Genomic DNA, 17,619 nt, shown 5'->3' on the forward strand with positions numbered 1-17,619 from the left:
AAAAAAATTGTGTCCTTCAGATAATCTGGTGGTATGCTATTCTGTACTGAAATAGTTTGGTCCTAGCACAACAGACAAATAACCCATAACTGAACTGTGAGAGTAAAGTCCTCCTCTGATGTATTTCTGTGGAGTGGAGGTGACCTGGTACTCCCATTTGTTTTGCTAGCAGAATAAAAGCTCTTGATGTCAAACAATCAATAATCCAGAATTTATTCAGCAACTACTGTGTGTGAGCCTCTGTAGATACAAAAGCAAAAGTGAAAAGTCCCTCCTCTTAATGAGATTTCTTTCTATCTGGGTATCTAAGGGTAACATTATTTTAAAATATAAACTTACTTGTAAAATATTACAAAGAAAGATAGTAAAAAATTATTATGTACCTAAGTAGATACAAAATAGGCATGAAACAAATATAATTTATTGTTATTACTATTTTTATTGCAGTATAAGGCACTAGCTGCTGGGAAGTGAAGATCAGGAAAGACTGCAAGTAAAAGGTGATTCTTGAACAGAATTTTGGAGGAGAAAAAAGATTTTAAAAACTGAGTATGAGGAGTGTACATATTCAAGGTATGATCAACAGACAGTGCAAGGGACATGGGAGATGAAGTATTCTATTTGAGGAACAAAAAGCCAGTTTTGGTAGACTGTAGAGTACAGAAAGAATGTAGTTTGGAAGGATAGGCCGAGGCCAGGTTGTGGAGGGACAGAAGGACTGTTGTTCATAGAAATCATAGGGGGCCATTGGAGTTTATCGATGAGGGCAGTGATACAGTCAGCTCTACATTTCAGGAAAATGTCATCCTAAACCTACGTCTTGGATTATTCCCACTATCTACAGACTTAATATTGCTCCTACTCTCATGCTGGGCAGCTAGGTGTTAAAGTGGATAGAACACTGAAATCGGGAGGATCTGAGTTCAAATCTCACCTCAAGCACTTACTAAGCTGTGTGACCCTCTTCAAGTCACTTAACCCAAATTGCCTTAAGCATTCAGGGCCATCTCCAGTTCTCCTGATGTGTATCCATTTCACTGGCCACAGATGGCTGGGGAGGAGAGAATGAGGTTGGTGACCTTGCACAGCCCTCCCTCACTTAAACACCCAATTCTGTGCAAGTCATGGCATCACTCCTATGTCATCATCCTCTTTGGGAATGAAGGACAGACAACTCACATGCTACTGAAGAAAGCTGGAAAAAATTATACAAATTCGTTATGTAAACTGGGCCCTCAATGTGACAAGGCAATCGTGTTACATGTCCATAATTGATTCACTATCCTACTTATCACAACTGCATTTCCAAACCTTTTCATCCTTCTTCAGACTTCCCATGGTTCCCCCTCCTTCCATCCTCTCAGCTGAGAACCTAGCCTCATATTTCACTGAAAAAATTTGGGCCATTTTTCCCAGATCTCCTTCTTTGTCCCTCATTCTAACCTCACACCACCTGGGCGCCTTCTACCCCTGTCTCTTTTGCCAGAATTTCATATGAAAATGTAGCTCTTTTCTTTACCAAAGCAAACCCTTATACATATACAAGTAATCCCCTTTTATCCCATTTTATCTAGAAAATTTCTCTTCCTATCACCCCTGCTTTCAATAATCTTCAGTTTTTACCTGTCTCCTAGCTACTATTCTATTGACTAAAAATATGCTCATGTCTCAATCATTCTTTAAACTCCCTCACTTGATCTGTCCACGTTCATTTGAAATCTTCCTATATCTCTTTTCTTTTTCATGAGGGGGCTAAAACGAGTAGCTAAATTCTTTGATAAGGTTTACAAATTCATCTGTTTGCTTCCTTTGCTTTAATTTTTCTCTAAACTCTCACTAGTCTAGCTTCTGATTATTTAACTGAAACAACTCTCTCCAAAGTTACCGAAATTACATATTTTGTTATCATCTCTAGATTAATGATTCTTAAATACTTATCCAGCCTTAACCTCTCTCTTGACTTCCAGTCTCACATCTCCAACTGCTTTTTGGCTACACTGCATGTCCCATTGACATCTTAAGTTCACTATGTCTAAAATCTACCTAATTTTCTTTTGCCTTTAACCTATCTTTTCTTCCTAACTTTCCATTTGCTGTCAATGGTACCACCAACCTCACGGGTCCCCAGGCTCACAATTTCACATACCATATCCAAACTGTTGTCTTCTTGTTGATTTTACTATAATCTAAATCCCATTCGTATGTGACTCTCTCCTTATTGTTAGAGATTGTTGCCCTATACCTACATGAGGGCAAGGTGGAGTTGGTGAGAGAAAGAGGGAGGGAGGGAGGAGAAATTTGCTTTCTTTGTACTTGAGAATCTCTTCAGGTCACTTCAAGTTTTTTTCTGGCTTCAGACATTCCTGGTTTCTAGATTCAAGAGAGAAGATGGAAGATGTCAACCTTACCTTAGGTTTCTGAAGGAAAAGACTCTAGGAAGAAGCCATAAGAGGATCTGGAAGACTCTCTCATGTACCTAGCCTCAGATTGCTACATTAGAGACTTTAGGGAACTTCCCCTTGGGTGAGATTTGGGATTATCTTTTGGTTGATCTGAGTTACCTCATTCCCAATAGGAGAACTCCTTCATTCTGTATTGCCTAGTATATATTCTCCTAAGTACACTTTATTTGATTTCTGTTTTTGCTACTGTCTTGGATAAATGGATTTGTTTGCTATTGCCTATTTGTGTTCATTGTATAGCTGGTATTTGGTGGGAAGGGAGTCAAGCTTTGGATATAAAGCTTAGGGTCTTGCTATCCCCAAATGATGAACAGTGATTGGAAGTTAGATTGAACCTGAAAACCACATCTCCCAGTATAATAATATTTAAGGGCACAAATAAATATAATTCTAGCCCAGTACCCTTTCTCTCTGAGGAAAGAAGAGTGGCCAGTCTTCTGGCCCCAACTTCCTACTTTCCTTTCTGGGAAGAATTAAAGTCTTGTTTAGAGAAGGGTGGGAAGAAGAAAGACTAGAGACATCAATTCTGCCTCCCTTTGAGCCACAGAATAACACTCCTATGCTATCTTTTAGGGGACAACTCTCACTACAGTACCTTCATAATACAATACACACATATCTATATTGATATCTATATCTATATATTTATATCTCCCCTTCTCTTCTCTGAAACTTCCACCAACCTGGTGTAGGTCCTTTTATCCTCACCTCTAAACTATTGCAATAGCCTTCTGGTTGGTTTCCTTGCTTTAAGTTTCTCTCCACTCCAGTCTTTTCAACATTCAGCTGTTAGATTGATTGCTATTCTACAAACTTTGGAGGCTCCCTATTATTTCCAGGATCAAATATAAAAAAAACCATTCTTTTTGGCTGTTTTGTTGTTCTTGAGTTGTTTCAGTCATGTCCTACTCTTCACAACCCCATTTGGGGTTTTCTTGGCAAAGATACTGGAGTGGTTTGCCATTTTCTTATCCATTAGACTATGTGCTCCTTGAAAGCAGAGACCGTTTTTTCTTTTTTTTATCTTCTCAGCACTTAGCACTGTACCTGGCTTGAAATGGAGTGAAGAGAAGGGGGGGTGGGGAATGAGAGCTTATCTTTATGTATAATACCAAATTCAAGAGTTCCCAAGTATGAGAATTTGGTAATTATTCCTTAAGGAGAGGAGATTTTTTGATGTAATGTGCTCCTTGGAGGAAGAAGTGAATCACCCATATAATTCAGGTGCAATGAACCACAAAGAGGACAATCCAGTTAGTACAGATCAAATGAGAAGGGGAATGCTGACCAGCAGCCTCAAAAGTATACTTAACTTTCCAGGGGAATTTAAATCACAGAGTGGTAATATGAATCTAAGGATATTATATAGAACTCTAGGGGAAAACACCTCATTCATATTATAGAGGATTGCCCCAATAGTAACCCCAGGCTCATTCTTCATCTGGCAGTGAGCTGATAGGTTGAGAGCTTTATGAGTTTGTATGCTATATCAGTTTATGGACTTCTGTTTGTTTATTGCATTTTATTTCATTTGGGAATCTTATCAGCATGTATAGATTCAATTATGCTGATGTCTCTCAAATCTACTTATCCTGCTCTAACCTCTCTTCTCACTTCCAATCTTGCTTTGCCAGCTCCCTATTAGACATCTTGAACTAGTTGTCCTGGAGACATCTTACATTCAATACATATAAAACTGAACTCATTATATTTTCCTTCAAATTCTCCCTCCTTCCAAACTTCCCAATTACTTTCAAAGGTACCATCAAACTTTCAATCTCCCAGGATCACAGCCTAGGTGTCATCCTTGACTCCACTTTCTCTCACCCACCATAACCAACTTTTTGCCAAGGTCTGTTGATTTTACCTTTGTAACATTTATTGAATATTCTTCCTTCTCTTCCGTGATACTGCTACTACTCTGGTGTATCACCTCACCCTCATACAGTGGTATATCCTATCTAAAGTCTTTCTCTACTCCAGTCCATCTTTCATTCCAAAAGTGCCTCCAAAGTGACTTTTCTAAAGTGCAGATTCATGTAACCATAGAATTTTGGAGGGTCTTGAGTCATGGGTTAGTGTTGTAAAATTCTATAGCGGGTAGTAGGGTAGCCCAATCTTCTTAGTGGCAAGAGACATGCACCTAGAGATCCTTTTAAAAGTCAGAATCATCATGCTTGGAGTGATCTGCTGTGGGAAAGGTAGACATTTACTTGTCTATCATAGTCCAGTCATTTGAGGTAAATGGGTGATCTTTGACAATGGGACAGTATGTTAAAACTTCTGAATCTTTTTGTATGAACTACTATGTAGCCATCTTGTATTTATGAAGGAAATTTTTTGAACTCAAGTATAAGAAGCAGAAAGGAAGAACTCAAGATGTCTTAGGGAGGCCACTACCAACAAGAATAACATAATATACCCTGAGACAGGGGCATTTATATGATCACTAAATCTTAGAGTTGACAGGGATCTGAGTTCAAAATATATGAACAAAATTCCCTTTTTACAGCACATTTCCCAATTGGCCATATACCCTTAACTCGAAGACCTTTAATGGACAACACACTATTTCCCAAGACAATTTATTCCACTTTTGGGGAAGCTCTAATTGCTAAGAGTTATTTTTTTCAATAAGCCCCAAAATTACTCCCTGGAGCTTTCATCCATTGTCCTTCTGCCTTCTTGGCCAAGGAGAACAAGTCAAATCTCTCTTCCATGATAACCTTCAAAGTTCAATAGTTCTAGCCTTCTCAAATCTTTTTGGATACTTTTGCAGTTGTTTGTCCTTCATACTCAAAGAGGACCATGCCATTGGGGTGATGTCATGACTTGCACTGAATTGGATCAGGACTACTGCAGATGGCCTTGGATGTATTAAGACAGTTGGGGTTAAGTGACTTGACCAGGGTCACACAGCTATTCCATGTCTGAGGTGAAATTTGAACTCAGATCCTCCTGACTTCAGGGTGAGTGTTCTATCCACAGTACCACCTAGCTGTTCCTTTTGGGTACTAGCTGTCTTTTAAATTTCATTTATTTATTTATTCATTCATTCATTCATTCATTTATTTATTCATTCATTCATTCATTCATTCATTCATTCATTCATTCATTCATTCATTCATTTATTTATTTATTTATTTATTTATTTATTTATTTATTTATTTATTTATTTATTTAAGCATTTTATCTTCCACAAATTTGATTAACAAACCCCAAATCCTTTTATCTGAATCATTCAAAAAATTTTTAATTGGCTCATGGTTCAGCACAGGTCCTTGGGTTTCAAGAGAACTTATTTCCGGTTGACATATTGGTTCACTACTGACTAGTGGGGAAGTTCGACAGCAAAGTCCATAGAGTTCTGGGCCTGAAGTCAGGAAGACCTTAGTTCTAATATTGCTTCAAACACTAGCTACACAGACACTACCTTACTTACTGTCTGACCCTGGGGTTAGTAACTTAAACTGTTTGAATAAATGAGAATAATCATAACACCTACCTCCCAGAGTTGTTGTGAGGTTCAAATGAGATAGTTATAAAGATAATAATAATAATTATTCTATAATCCTAGATAAAATATTATATTATTATTACTTAAGAATAGAGAGGAGTAGATAGGAGATACAACAAATTGGTTGGCCAGCAGAGTAGATAATAAACCTGGATGTATTAATAGATGTTATTCTACAGACAGGGTCAACAAGTGTCCTGGATCACTGTGTAAGGAGCAGAAAAAAAGAATATTTATATAAGGAAAACTGGTAAAATCAAGTTGTGAAGAAACATAGGGTTTCTGATAAAATGATGAAGAGATATAGACTGTTCTCATAGTGGTGATATGAAATTAGACTATAAAGGAGAGTGGTAGATTAGATGGGACACCCAGGGTTCTGTTCCAGGATGCAATCATTTAGAAGGAATCAGTTCTTCATTTATAGGTAGAAATAGCTGAAGTTAGTTTGTATTTTGCAAGAGTAACCAAAGTAGGAAGCTACTGGATGATGGACATTTTTCCTGGGTAGTTGCATCCCAGGGGAGCATTCCCTGGCTGGGTCTACCCTGCTTCCTACCTCAGAGGTGGCCTCCTTAGCACTGTTAGTGACCTGGAATTTCTGCCCCCAGGTATCTGCCCACAGTGACATATACCACAGGTTAGTGACCTTTAGTGTTTCTCCCTACCAAGGTCTGAAGTCTCTCTACCTTGTGCATCCTCTCCCCAACTTAATTTGCTTTAAAAGCTGAATTGAGATGCTATTTCATACTGTTTGGGATGGGTTATATTTTTGAGTTCTTTGTCTCTGGAATTTCTAGACTTAGCACATGTATGAAAAGTAATAGGCTTCAAACAGAACTAAGGTGGATCGATACACTGTGCCACATGTTCAAGATGTTTTGAGGCCATTCTTCAGGGTTGCATAGTGGAAGCTATCAAATTCTCATGGCAGAAGATTAGAAAAAGATAGCTGTCATTTACCCAGTAGGATTCTACCATTTTGATCACATTACCTATAGAATATCTATGTCTTCTTTCCACTTTCCAAGGAGTTGTAGAAAAGGTAGGTGGTTTGCAACATGAACTATATCTATGAGCAAGCATAGCTGGATGATTAGACAACTTGAAGAGGGTTTAGGAGGAGATGGCACAAAGGAGAACAGTCAGGAAGGTGATATGATAAGTGAATCAATTGGAAGAGCTGGAAATATTTATCCTAGAGGAGAAGCTAAGCAGAGAATCTAATGCTCTTCAAATATTTGAAGGATTATGTAGAAGATAAAATGGCCTGGCCTTAGAAACTAGGGGCAATTATAAGGAGTCAGTGTTTATCTAATAAAAATGAACAATCTTTAAGTGCCTACAATGTAATTAGTGTCATCCAAAAATGGAATGGGACACTTCAGAAGTTAGTGACTTTCTCCTTAATATCATGTTGTTTTTCTTGCCTTCATTATCTTGTCAAGTAACTAGACTTTTACAGTTCATTCCTATAGGAGCACACTTTGTTCATGATGTTTTTCTGTGAGTATTTCATTTCCAACATCTTAAAATTTAATTATTGAGTAAAACTCAAGGAAAAAAAAGGTTGTTAATTTAACCCAAGTCAACAGCATTTATTAAACACTTAGCATGTGCCAGGCACTGTGTTAAGTGCTAAAGATAGAAAGAAAGGCAAGAAAACCCCACAAAACAAAACAAACAAAAACCAAGTACCCACCCTAAGGAACTCACAGTCTAATGGGAGAGGCAACATGCAAAAAACTATGTATGTACAAGACACATGTGCATACATACACATAATATGTATACATTCACACATTCAACACACTTCACAATACATATATGTAGATATATACATACATGTGTATGTATGTATATATGTATGTATATAGTTGAATGACCAGACGAGAGAGAAAAAAACTCAGATCTTATGTCTCCTGGTTGAATTTTCTATTTTCTTCTTCTTTTTTTTTTAGTGAGGCAATTGGGGTTAAGTGACTTGCCCAGAGTCACACAGCTAGTAAGTGTTAAGGGTCTGAGACCGGATATGAACTCAGGTCCTCTTGACTCCAGGGCCGGTGCTCTATCCACTGCACCACCTAACTGCCCCAAATTTTCTTTCTAATAACCACTATTTTTAATTATGGTTGCATTTTATAAGTGCAACCAGTCATAGTAAATATTGAAATGTAGGCAGATTCCCAACTTGTGACCTACTGAGAGACCTTGCTTAATAACTTATTGCCTGTACAGTTAAATCCCTACCACAGCTGCTAGAATTCTTATTTTCTTGAACCTTGGAAGGTCTTTCCTCATTCGCCCAGTTCATGATTTTTACTCCTAAAATACTTCATATCAATTTTGTTTGATTTATCTGTGTATGTGTTATGTCTCTCTCTCTAGCCTCCCGTTCCCCTGTCGTTAGCTTGGTAGAACATAAGCTTCTTGAGGAAAGATACTTTTTCATTTTTCTCTTGTATATCTGGGTCCTAGCATGGGACCTGTTACAATGTAGGTGCTTAATAAATGTTTGTCAAATGATTTAATCATATTTAGAAAGACATTAGAAGACCATGAGGATGAAAGTGCTAGGATGACTGGAAAATGTCAGGTTGAAGCTTGTCTATTGAGTAGTGTCAGTCTCTATCAAGAATACGGGTCACATAGCATCTCAGTAGGGTTGGGAAATCTGACTTTGAAAAGATAGGACTGTTTGTTGATTGACTATATCTGAAGAGTTTTCAGAAGTTAAAGATTTGTTGGTTATTGGAATTTTGTGAAGGTTCATGTCATTATTGCCAAGTCTTTTCAGTGAAAAATCTGGAAACAAAAGGGATTAATCTGGATTGAATCCCCTGGTTGCCTCTGAATACTGTTGAGAGAAGAAATATCAGCAGGCATTAAAGGATTTGATCACTTACCTCACAAGAGAGATACAAGCAAGTCCTTTGTTACATATTGATACTGATCTAAAGGGCTTGGCACCAGTTTTATAGCAGAGAGTGATGGCTACTAGAAGCCTGTTGTATTTTTCAGGAGAGGACTTACTGACAGTGGGACATTACCCTTCACATAGCTTAGGATTCTTGTCTTTAGAATGTACCTGAGAAGTTCTGAGACTGTGTGGAGCTTAATTCCAAGTCTGGGCAGATAATAACTCATTGACATATTCTGACTAGTACTATGTTGAACAATACCCATCAAAGATGATTAGTGTAATTAGTCTAGTTGAGTTTATGGTGCATTTTTGACCAGGGAAGACTAATTTGTATTCAGATGTTCTGTGTTGGCAGGCTCCATGTTTACAAAACTAACATAAAATCCATAAAAGGATAAAGGCATTCTGTGATACATCAGGCTTCTATTACATGAGAATATAAACTAAAATCTGGAACTTCCACTGCAAAGTGCACCATTCATGGATATAAAATGCACCATTCATGGATATACATTTTGTTACATTGGGCAAATGCTTCAGGTACTTTTGGATGATTGGCAGTAGGAGCAACTGCATAATGAAGAGCTATGAAAAGCAACACAGGCCCAGAATTGAAGTTGTGATTCTAAGGTACCTGAGCTTTGTTCCTTATAGAGCCTCATGAAGTTGAGTCCAACCTACAGTTGAATGGCAAAAGTTGGAGCTATGCAATAGAATCCAATACTGGACCATAACTGATTCCATTTGTTACTAGAAAGGAGTTAGTTTTTCTTGAAGCCTCCCGGTTTATGGCCTTGAAAGTGCTATATGATGAATTGGACATGAGGCAAAGAAAACTTTAGGACTGGTATGAAATAGATTTTACTGGTCCAAGATGACAGCTAATATCTGTAGAAATGTGAGACCTGTGCGTGATGTATTCGCAGAAAAGTACTACTGGCTTTGTACTGCTTATATGGCAAGCCTTTGGATCTTGCATGTATAGACTTTTCCTCTTTAGAATGAGAAAAAGAATGTGAGCAACATTTTGGTGGACAGAGCATTTTACCCAGAATGTATAGCTATATCTAATGAGGAGTTAGAAAGCTTATATACTTCTCAAGCTGTTGTAGTAAAAGTGGTTTTTTTTGGGGGGGTGGGGTGGGGCAATGAGGGTTAAATGACTTGTCTAAGGTCACATAGCTAGTAAGTGTCAAATGTCTGAGGCTGGATTTGAACTCAGGTTCTCCTGAATCCAGGGCTGGTGCTTTATCCACTGAGTCACCTAGCTGCCCCCAAAGTATTTCCTTATGTATGGCTTCCTTGCCTGGATCCATATGAACCAAGGTCAAGAGTTTGAGAAGAAGTTCTTTAAGGAGATGTTAATTTTGTTATGAACCAAGACATCTGAATGACATCTCATCAACGTTAAGAGTACCCACAGCTTGAATGTTTTAATTGTATAATACTGAAAGTGCTGGGACCCCTATGATATAAGCAGAAGGCTCATAAGAGTCAATATATGGCATTCTAGTGCATTCCTATACTAGCAAGAAGGATGCTATGACTACCTCATACTTACTGAAGTTTGGATGAGCATCATACTAACCCATTACTGTGTTTTTGTAGTTTCAGAATATGGAAAGGATGCTGAACCTCAGTGCCTCAGTGTCTCTTATCTAAAAATTGGTTCAAGGAACCCTATTTTCTTTCTATGGCTAAGCTTAAAGGAGCTTAGAGAGGAACAAGCACTAATATTCATTCTAGAGGTTGCTTTTAGGGAGGCCAGCCAGGGCTCTAGTGCCTAGGGATAATACAAGCTAATAGAATAGGGAAAAGCCACTCCATCCCAAGCAGCTGAGAGGTTGAGCATTTTGTCAGATTTCCAGATAATCCAAGAGAACTCACAACCCAGCTAAAACAATATGCATTCTGCAAACATCTGTTGCTTATAGCGGAGTTTGTTGAACTCCCTGGAAATAAAGAGGGAGAGGGTGATGGAAAATCAGCTAGATACAGCTAAAACAAATACCTAGAAGAGTCTAGTCACTAATAATAGAGCTAGATTCATTAATTCATTCATTCAAAAAGCACTTAATAAGTGTTCACTATGTGCCAAGCTCAAGGAATACAAAGACAAAAGTGAGATAGTTCTTGCCTTCAAGCAAGTTACATTTTTATTGTAATAAACAATGTGTACATAGAAAATGAAATACAATCTAAATTGTCAGTAGAAGAGGCACCATAATCTTGGAGGAAAAGAATAGACTTCCTGTAGAAGTTGTCCCTTGTACTGAGTTTTGAAGGAAGTTAAGGATTCTCTGAGGTAAAGGTGAGGAATGAGTGTATTAAAGGAGTTATTGTTGTTGTTTGTCCTTTGTTCTCATAAAGGACCATGACAGCAGGAATGATGTCATGATTTGCACTGAATTGGATTTAAGTGAAAGAGGGAAGTTCAAGGTCACCAACCTCACTCTTTTCTCCAGAGCTGTCTGATTCCAGTGGCAAGATATAAATCAGGATGACTGGAGATGGCCCTGGATGTTTTAAGGAAATTGGTGTTAAGTGACTTGACCAGAGTCACACAGCTAGTAAGCGTCTGAGGTGAGACTTGAACCCCGGGTCCTCCTGCCTCCAGGGCCAGTGCTTTATCCACTGCACCACCTAGCCGCCCCCAATATAGACATTAAAGACATAATTTGAGAAGAAGAAGAGATGGAAGATAGAACACTGCATATAAAGAATAACAAGCAAATTAATTTGGATGTAACAGTATGTAAAGGAGAATAATGTAATTAAACTTTGAAAATTATTCTGGAGTCAGATTGTGAATGGCTTTAAAAAGTCAAATAAAAGAGTTTGTATTTTTGCTTAGAGACACTGGGAGTCATTGAAGTTTCTGGAACCAGGGAGTGACATGGTCAGACCTGTGCTTTAAGAATATCAATTTGGTGTGTATATTAAGGCTGGGTAGTAGAGTGGAGAGATTGGAGGCAGGGAAACCAACTGAGATGCTACTTTAATAGTTAAGTTGAGAGGTGATATTCTGAACCAGAATGGTGGCTATGTGAGTGAAAAGGACAGATTCAAGATATGTTGTGGTTGTAGAATTGACAAGATTTGGCAATTGATGGAATGTGGGGGGTGGGAAGAGAGAGAAAAGAGTTGAAGATGACTTCTAGGTTGCAAGTCTGGAAGGACAGTGGTATCCTAAACAGGAATAAGAAAATTGGGAAGAGGGAAGAGTTTGGGGATAAAAGATAATGAGTTGTTTTAGACCTGTTGAATTTGAGATGCCTGTGTAGAGAGAGAATATGGAGAGAGACTAGAAGTGGAAAAACTTTTTTTTTACATCTAGGTCTTTTTCCTTTTTTAAAAAATGATTTCTTTTGTATACAGACCTCTAGTAGTGGTATTGCTAAATCAAAGGTATGGGCAGTTTGATTATCTTTTGGGTGTAGTTCCAAATTGCTCTCCAGAATGGTTGGATGAGTTCACAACTCCACCAACAGTGAATTAGTGTTCCAATTTTCCCATATCCTCTCCATCATTTATAATTTTCCTTTTCTGTCATATTAGCCAATCTGATAGTTATGAAGTGGTACCTCAGAGTTGTTTTAATTTGCATTTATTTTCTAATCAATAGTGACTTAGAGCATTTTTTATATGACTGTAGCTAGCTTTGATTTCTTCATCTGAAAACTGCCTGTTTATAGCCTTTGACCATTTGTCAGTAGGGGAATGACTTGAATTCTTATAAATTTGACTCAGTTTTCTATTTGAGAAATGATGGATGACCTTTGTTTTAATGGGAATTTTGCACAGATAGGAGGAGAATAGAAGGAATTACTCCAGAAGATAAACCTTTCTCAACTAATGCCAAAGTTGTGAAGGCCATTATCGAATAGAAGTTAGCTATAGAGCCCAATATCAGCTGGAAACTATACTAAAAAGCTTAGGAATTCTATAATCTTAAGACTGAGACTACAGACCAGAAGAGCTGATGATACCCAGCACCTAGAACTGATAAGAGGTTCCTGAAGAAGTGCCAGGACTATCTGTGCTAATTTGTTATACTTCAGGAGTAATGGGAGTGGATACACATAGGGACAGAGAATGTGTATTAATGGAACACATGCAATATTCTTTCAAATGTGATATTGTCCTTTGTTGTGCTACAAAAACAAATACCTGTCCTACAGAAAAATCTCTCAGTGCAAAATGCCTTCTCTTTTCATGTTTGGACTCTCAGATCAGTTAATTTCACCAGTAATACTGAAGCATCTTTATGAATTTTCACTGTCTCAAACTGAGAGATTAGTGATTTTTCCTAATGGAACACATAATGACACATAGCAGTGCCAAGGTTATTTCACCACACTTGAACGGTTCATCAAAGAAGTTATAAAAAAGTCACTCTCCTGAAGAAATGGCAAAGACTTCAGCTAATGTAACAATTATATAGTCTTCTTTTCTGATTAATGTACTATATCTTGATTTGTGCAAAATGATAACAAATTTTAATTTTCAAATGTATATTATGTCTGTACTTGCCTAAAGAGTAAAATTAAATGTTGAAAGGTCTTTAATAAAAAAGATTTTGGAGTCATATATAGAGGTAATTTTGAGGTGTATAGAGATAATAGTTGAACATATGTGAAACAATGATGACTCATATGAAGAAGAGGATATTGACTATGTTTCAAATGAAGAGAAAATCAAATATTGTACCCTCCTGAGAACCAGGAAGTCGCGTGAGATGGCCTCTGTTTTAATGGGATTTTTTCAGAGAAAGGATGTGTGCTACCCTGGCCACACGTGTATGTGTTCTCCCTCCCACTATGAAGTGGCAATTAGGGGAAAATATACCACCATGTATATGTTATTTATTTTATTTTGGACTTTTTAAAAACAAGTTTTTATTGAATATTGACATAATGAATACATCTGTGTATTATTTTCCTCTCTTACCTTCCAACCTCATTTTATTTTGCTGCACTTGTGTTTGAGAGGCAGTGTGTTATAGTGGATAAAGAGGGATTCCTTCATTAATGAAACCACAGATCTTGTTCCTATCCTTAATTATGCTTAAATTTTTATGTATAACTAAATATCTTTTGCTTTGAACTGCATCCTCTAATTAATCTAGTAATCTAGTTGGTGGGGCTTGTAAAGGATGGTTTGTTAAGTGGATGCTGAGCCAAAGGCTACCTTGAACTTTGGACAACTTTCTAGGGGACCCGTGATTGAAAGGGGTTGGGCTACACAATCCTCTGTATCTCAAAAGGGTATTGTGAGGAATATTGTGATCCTGTTTCCTATAATACAAACTCCAAGTTCTGACACTTTCTTGTTGTGTGTTCTTGTGTGAATCACAGTAACTCAGTGTCTCCATTCAAGGAAGTTGGAAGGACACTTGTCTACATGCCCATATGCCAGGCACAACAGGAAGATGATCAGGAAATAGTATTTCTTTGGTAATAGTGCTTTCCAGTTAAAATACAGAAATGAGTGTTATGATCAGCAGGGCATTAGTAATCATTTGTAAAGTCACTAATGAGGTGCTGTGGAGATCTATGAGAATCACATACAAAGCACACAAGAAGTGGTTGCAGGTAATTTATTTAAAATAGAACACATTTGGTGAGTTTTGTTTTAATTTTAGCAGCATCAAACACTTGAAACACCACTTGAAAGCATCATAAGCATAGCATCGAATAAGTTTACCAGTATCACAAAACAAGTTTAAAGACAAATAACATATCGGATACACTAAAAAAATCCATTCTCACATATTAAGAACACAATGCAACTGAAGTATTTATCAGAGGCAAAATGTATTTACAAATTGAATTACAGAACAGAAGTTAGATAGAACAGGCTTCAGAATTGTAGGAAAGGGAGGACACAGCTCTGACGTTACTCAGTTAAACCAGGTGCGCTTAGCCTTTGAGCATACTCAAGAAACTCACTCAGGAAATGCATGTCCTTGAGAGCAGTGAGTGGAAAACTAATTATTTCTAAAGTTAGCTTTGAACACATTTTTTTACAATATAAGATACCAAGAATATAGCATATGAATTCGGTCACAGTAATTTTTGATAGAAAACTATAAGAAAGCAACTACATTTCTCACTTGTTTAGAGACTAATAGAAGTAGGCTCTGAAGAGTTAAACCCACAATTTTCAAAATTATCTTGAGAATAAATACACCAATTCCTTGTGTACTCATCAGAGAAGAAAATTCTCTCATTCTTTTTTCTTTTCTTTTTCTAAAGACATCAGAAAAACAAAGAAGAAGAAATCTACAAAAGAATAACCTATGCCTCAAACAGGACATCTTTTCAGTGGTACCTCCTGACTTTACCCAAAGTTCACTGGCTTGTTTTTTGTCAGTGTCCTGAGGGCTCCCTTTAATTTAATAAAGAAGCTGGTTACATTCCAAAGCTAGCTGACACAGCAGCATCAGCATCTTGATGTTTCACAGAGTTAATTTACCTTAGAAGATGATATTACTTGAAACAGCTCAAGGCTCAAATGTATCAGGGATAACAAAGCAACAACTCTTCCTCCTTAATTAAACTCAAAGTCTAATTTTCAAAAAGGTACCAAAGGAACTAGGTAGGGGGCTACAGGTCCAGTTTTTCAGGGTATTATAACTCCTTTTACTTGTTAATGTCTGATGACATAGAAATGGAACAGTTTAACAGGGAAATGCTACAGAATCTGGATTTAGAAACCAATGTAGTTTGACTAGCTAATTCTTCTTGGGTTTCTTGGAGTGACACTTGAAGAGACACATAGTAATTTTTGCTACTATAACCACCATGCAAATCCACTTAAAGGGTAATTTATATACAACTTTCCCTTTCAGAAGAATTTACTTTTTTTCTAAAATAAAAGGACATTTAAAGAAACAACTATTACCTTTAAAAAACCTCTTTAAAGTTTCTTTGTAAATATTATCACTGATTATAGGATGAAGAATTCAGAAAGTAATTTCTTACATTTCAGTACCTTGGAACAGCATGAGATACACTACCCTGAACCTATACCACTGCAACAACAGACTATTTCCTTAAAGGTCTTTCGCATTTCAAGGCTCCGGAAAGCATAAATGAGGGGGTCAATGACTGAGTTGCACATGATCAGGACCAGGTAGGTGTTGAAGTGGGAGGTATAACAGATGCAGTGGGGGTTAGTGGGGCATGTGATGATGAGGATGAGATGGAGGAAGAAGGGTGCCCAGCAAAAAATGAACACCCCCAGCAGAATAGTGATAGTGACAGCCCCTTTCATGCAGGTATGTTGCTGCATCACCCCATCCGCTGGCAGTGCTGCAATACGCTTGACGTGTAGCCGGGCAAATAGGAACATGTGCATGTAGAGGGTGGCCATGAGGAGCAGCATGGCGAAAAACATAGTAACAAGGCACACGATGACAGTCTTGCTCTCAGAGTAGACGATGAACATAATGCCACAGATGAAACAACAGATCCAGATTGCCCCAATCAATGTGATGGCTTTTTTCACTGTCATGATGCTGTGGTAACGCAGGGCATAGAAAATGGTGATGTATCTATCAATGGCAATGACCAAGAGATTACAGATGGAGGCAACCAGGGAAATACAGATCATAGAGTCAAAGACATTGTCCATATGTTGAATGAGCTGGTCATCAAAGGTCAAGTAGTCATTGGTGAGGAGGACAATCATGACTGTCTCCAGAGCATTGGACACACTCACCAGCATGTCTGCCACTGCCAGACTGCAGAGGAAAAAGTACATAGGGGAGTGCAGATTTCCATTCTTCAACACAGCCAAGATGACAAGGATGTTTTCCAGGAGACTGATGATTCCCAGAGTCAGGAAGACCTCGGACTTGATGAAGACCTGCTCACAGAATCCAGGGCTGCTCTGGTTGCTGAAGAGGAAGGAGGTATTGACCTCCCCTGTGCCTTTTGACAGCAGACTCTGGGAAGAGAGTAAGGAGCCCGTTGCATTCATTGCCAACAAAAGGGCTGATTAGAGCTGGGGCACAGTGCAGGGTCCAGTCAGCTTAGAAAACAAATCTCTCTCAAGATGCTTTTTTTCCCCTTGGTGTTTATTGACAGCAGTCTTCGGTTTTGTTCTTTTCTAGGAAAGAGTATGTTGAGAAAGATTAGCGCTGGGCTGAATGGGTACAGAAGTTTGCTGTTGATGTTTTTTCCGTCTTTGCTCTAACTCTCTCAGCTGAAGACGCAGCAATTGGCAGCCACTCTCTCTCCAGTCGTTAAATCAGTTTACTCTCAGCCTCTCTTCAGTTTCCCAGTTGAGGAAAAGGAAAACTGTTGTTTTTGGTTATTCCAGAAACAACCACTGGTTTCATGGTGAGGAAGGGGTCTTGGGCTCAGGGGAGTTTCAGCTGCAGCTCCAGTTTTTAGGAGGAAGAAAGACCTCAATGGATTTATACACAGTCACAAAAGAGAAACAACTCCTACTTAATCTTCCATGCAGCAAAATGACCACTTAGAGAGCAGGTAGCTTTTTGACTGACAGCCCCAACCAGCAGGTACCACATTCCCTCTGCCTACCCATCTGTTGGAAGAAATGAAATTATCTGGTGCCCTCTGCAGATCATATGGGTAATCTACTAGATTGGTGAAGCAGACTATTTCTTCAATAATAATAAAGCTAACACATATATTACCCAGGTGCTGAAATGTAGCTGGATGGACAGCTTGTTGGATTAGCCTATC

The 17,619-nt window shown here is 38.1% G+C and overlaps 1 protein-coding gene across 1 annotated transcript; it reads right to left on the reverse strand.

Moving 5' to 3' along the window:
• Positions 1–15,919: 15,919 nt before the first annotated feature.
• MC3R (melanocortin 3 receptor) lies at positions 15,920–16,912 on the reverse strand. The gene has a single exon (XM_043988324.1). It carries the CDS (start codon positions 16,886–16,888, stop codon positions 15,920–15,922), a length of 969 nt encoding a protein of 322 aa, XP_043844259.1. The 5' UTR covers positions 16,889–16,912.
• Positions 16,913–17,619: the final 707 nt, after the last annotated feature.

This window comes from Dromiciops gliroides, chromosome 2 (assembly GCF_019393635.1).
Source record: "Dromiciops gliroides isolate mDroGli1 chromosome 2, mDroGli1.pri, whole genome shotgun sequence".
NCBI lineage: Eukaryota > Metazoa > Chordata > Mammalia > Microbiotheria > Microbiotheriidae > Dromiciops > Dromiciops gliroides.

Coding starts and splice junctions, on each gene's coding strand:
- MC3R (XM_043988324.1), bottom strand. CDS start 16,888: ATGAATGCAACGGGCTCCTTACTCTCTTCCCAGAGTCTGCTGTCAAAA.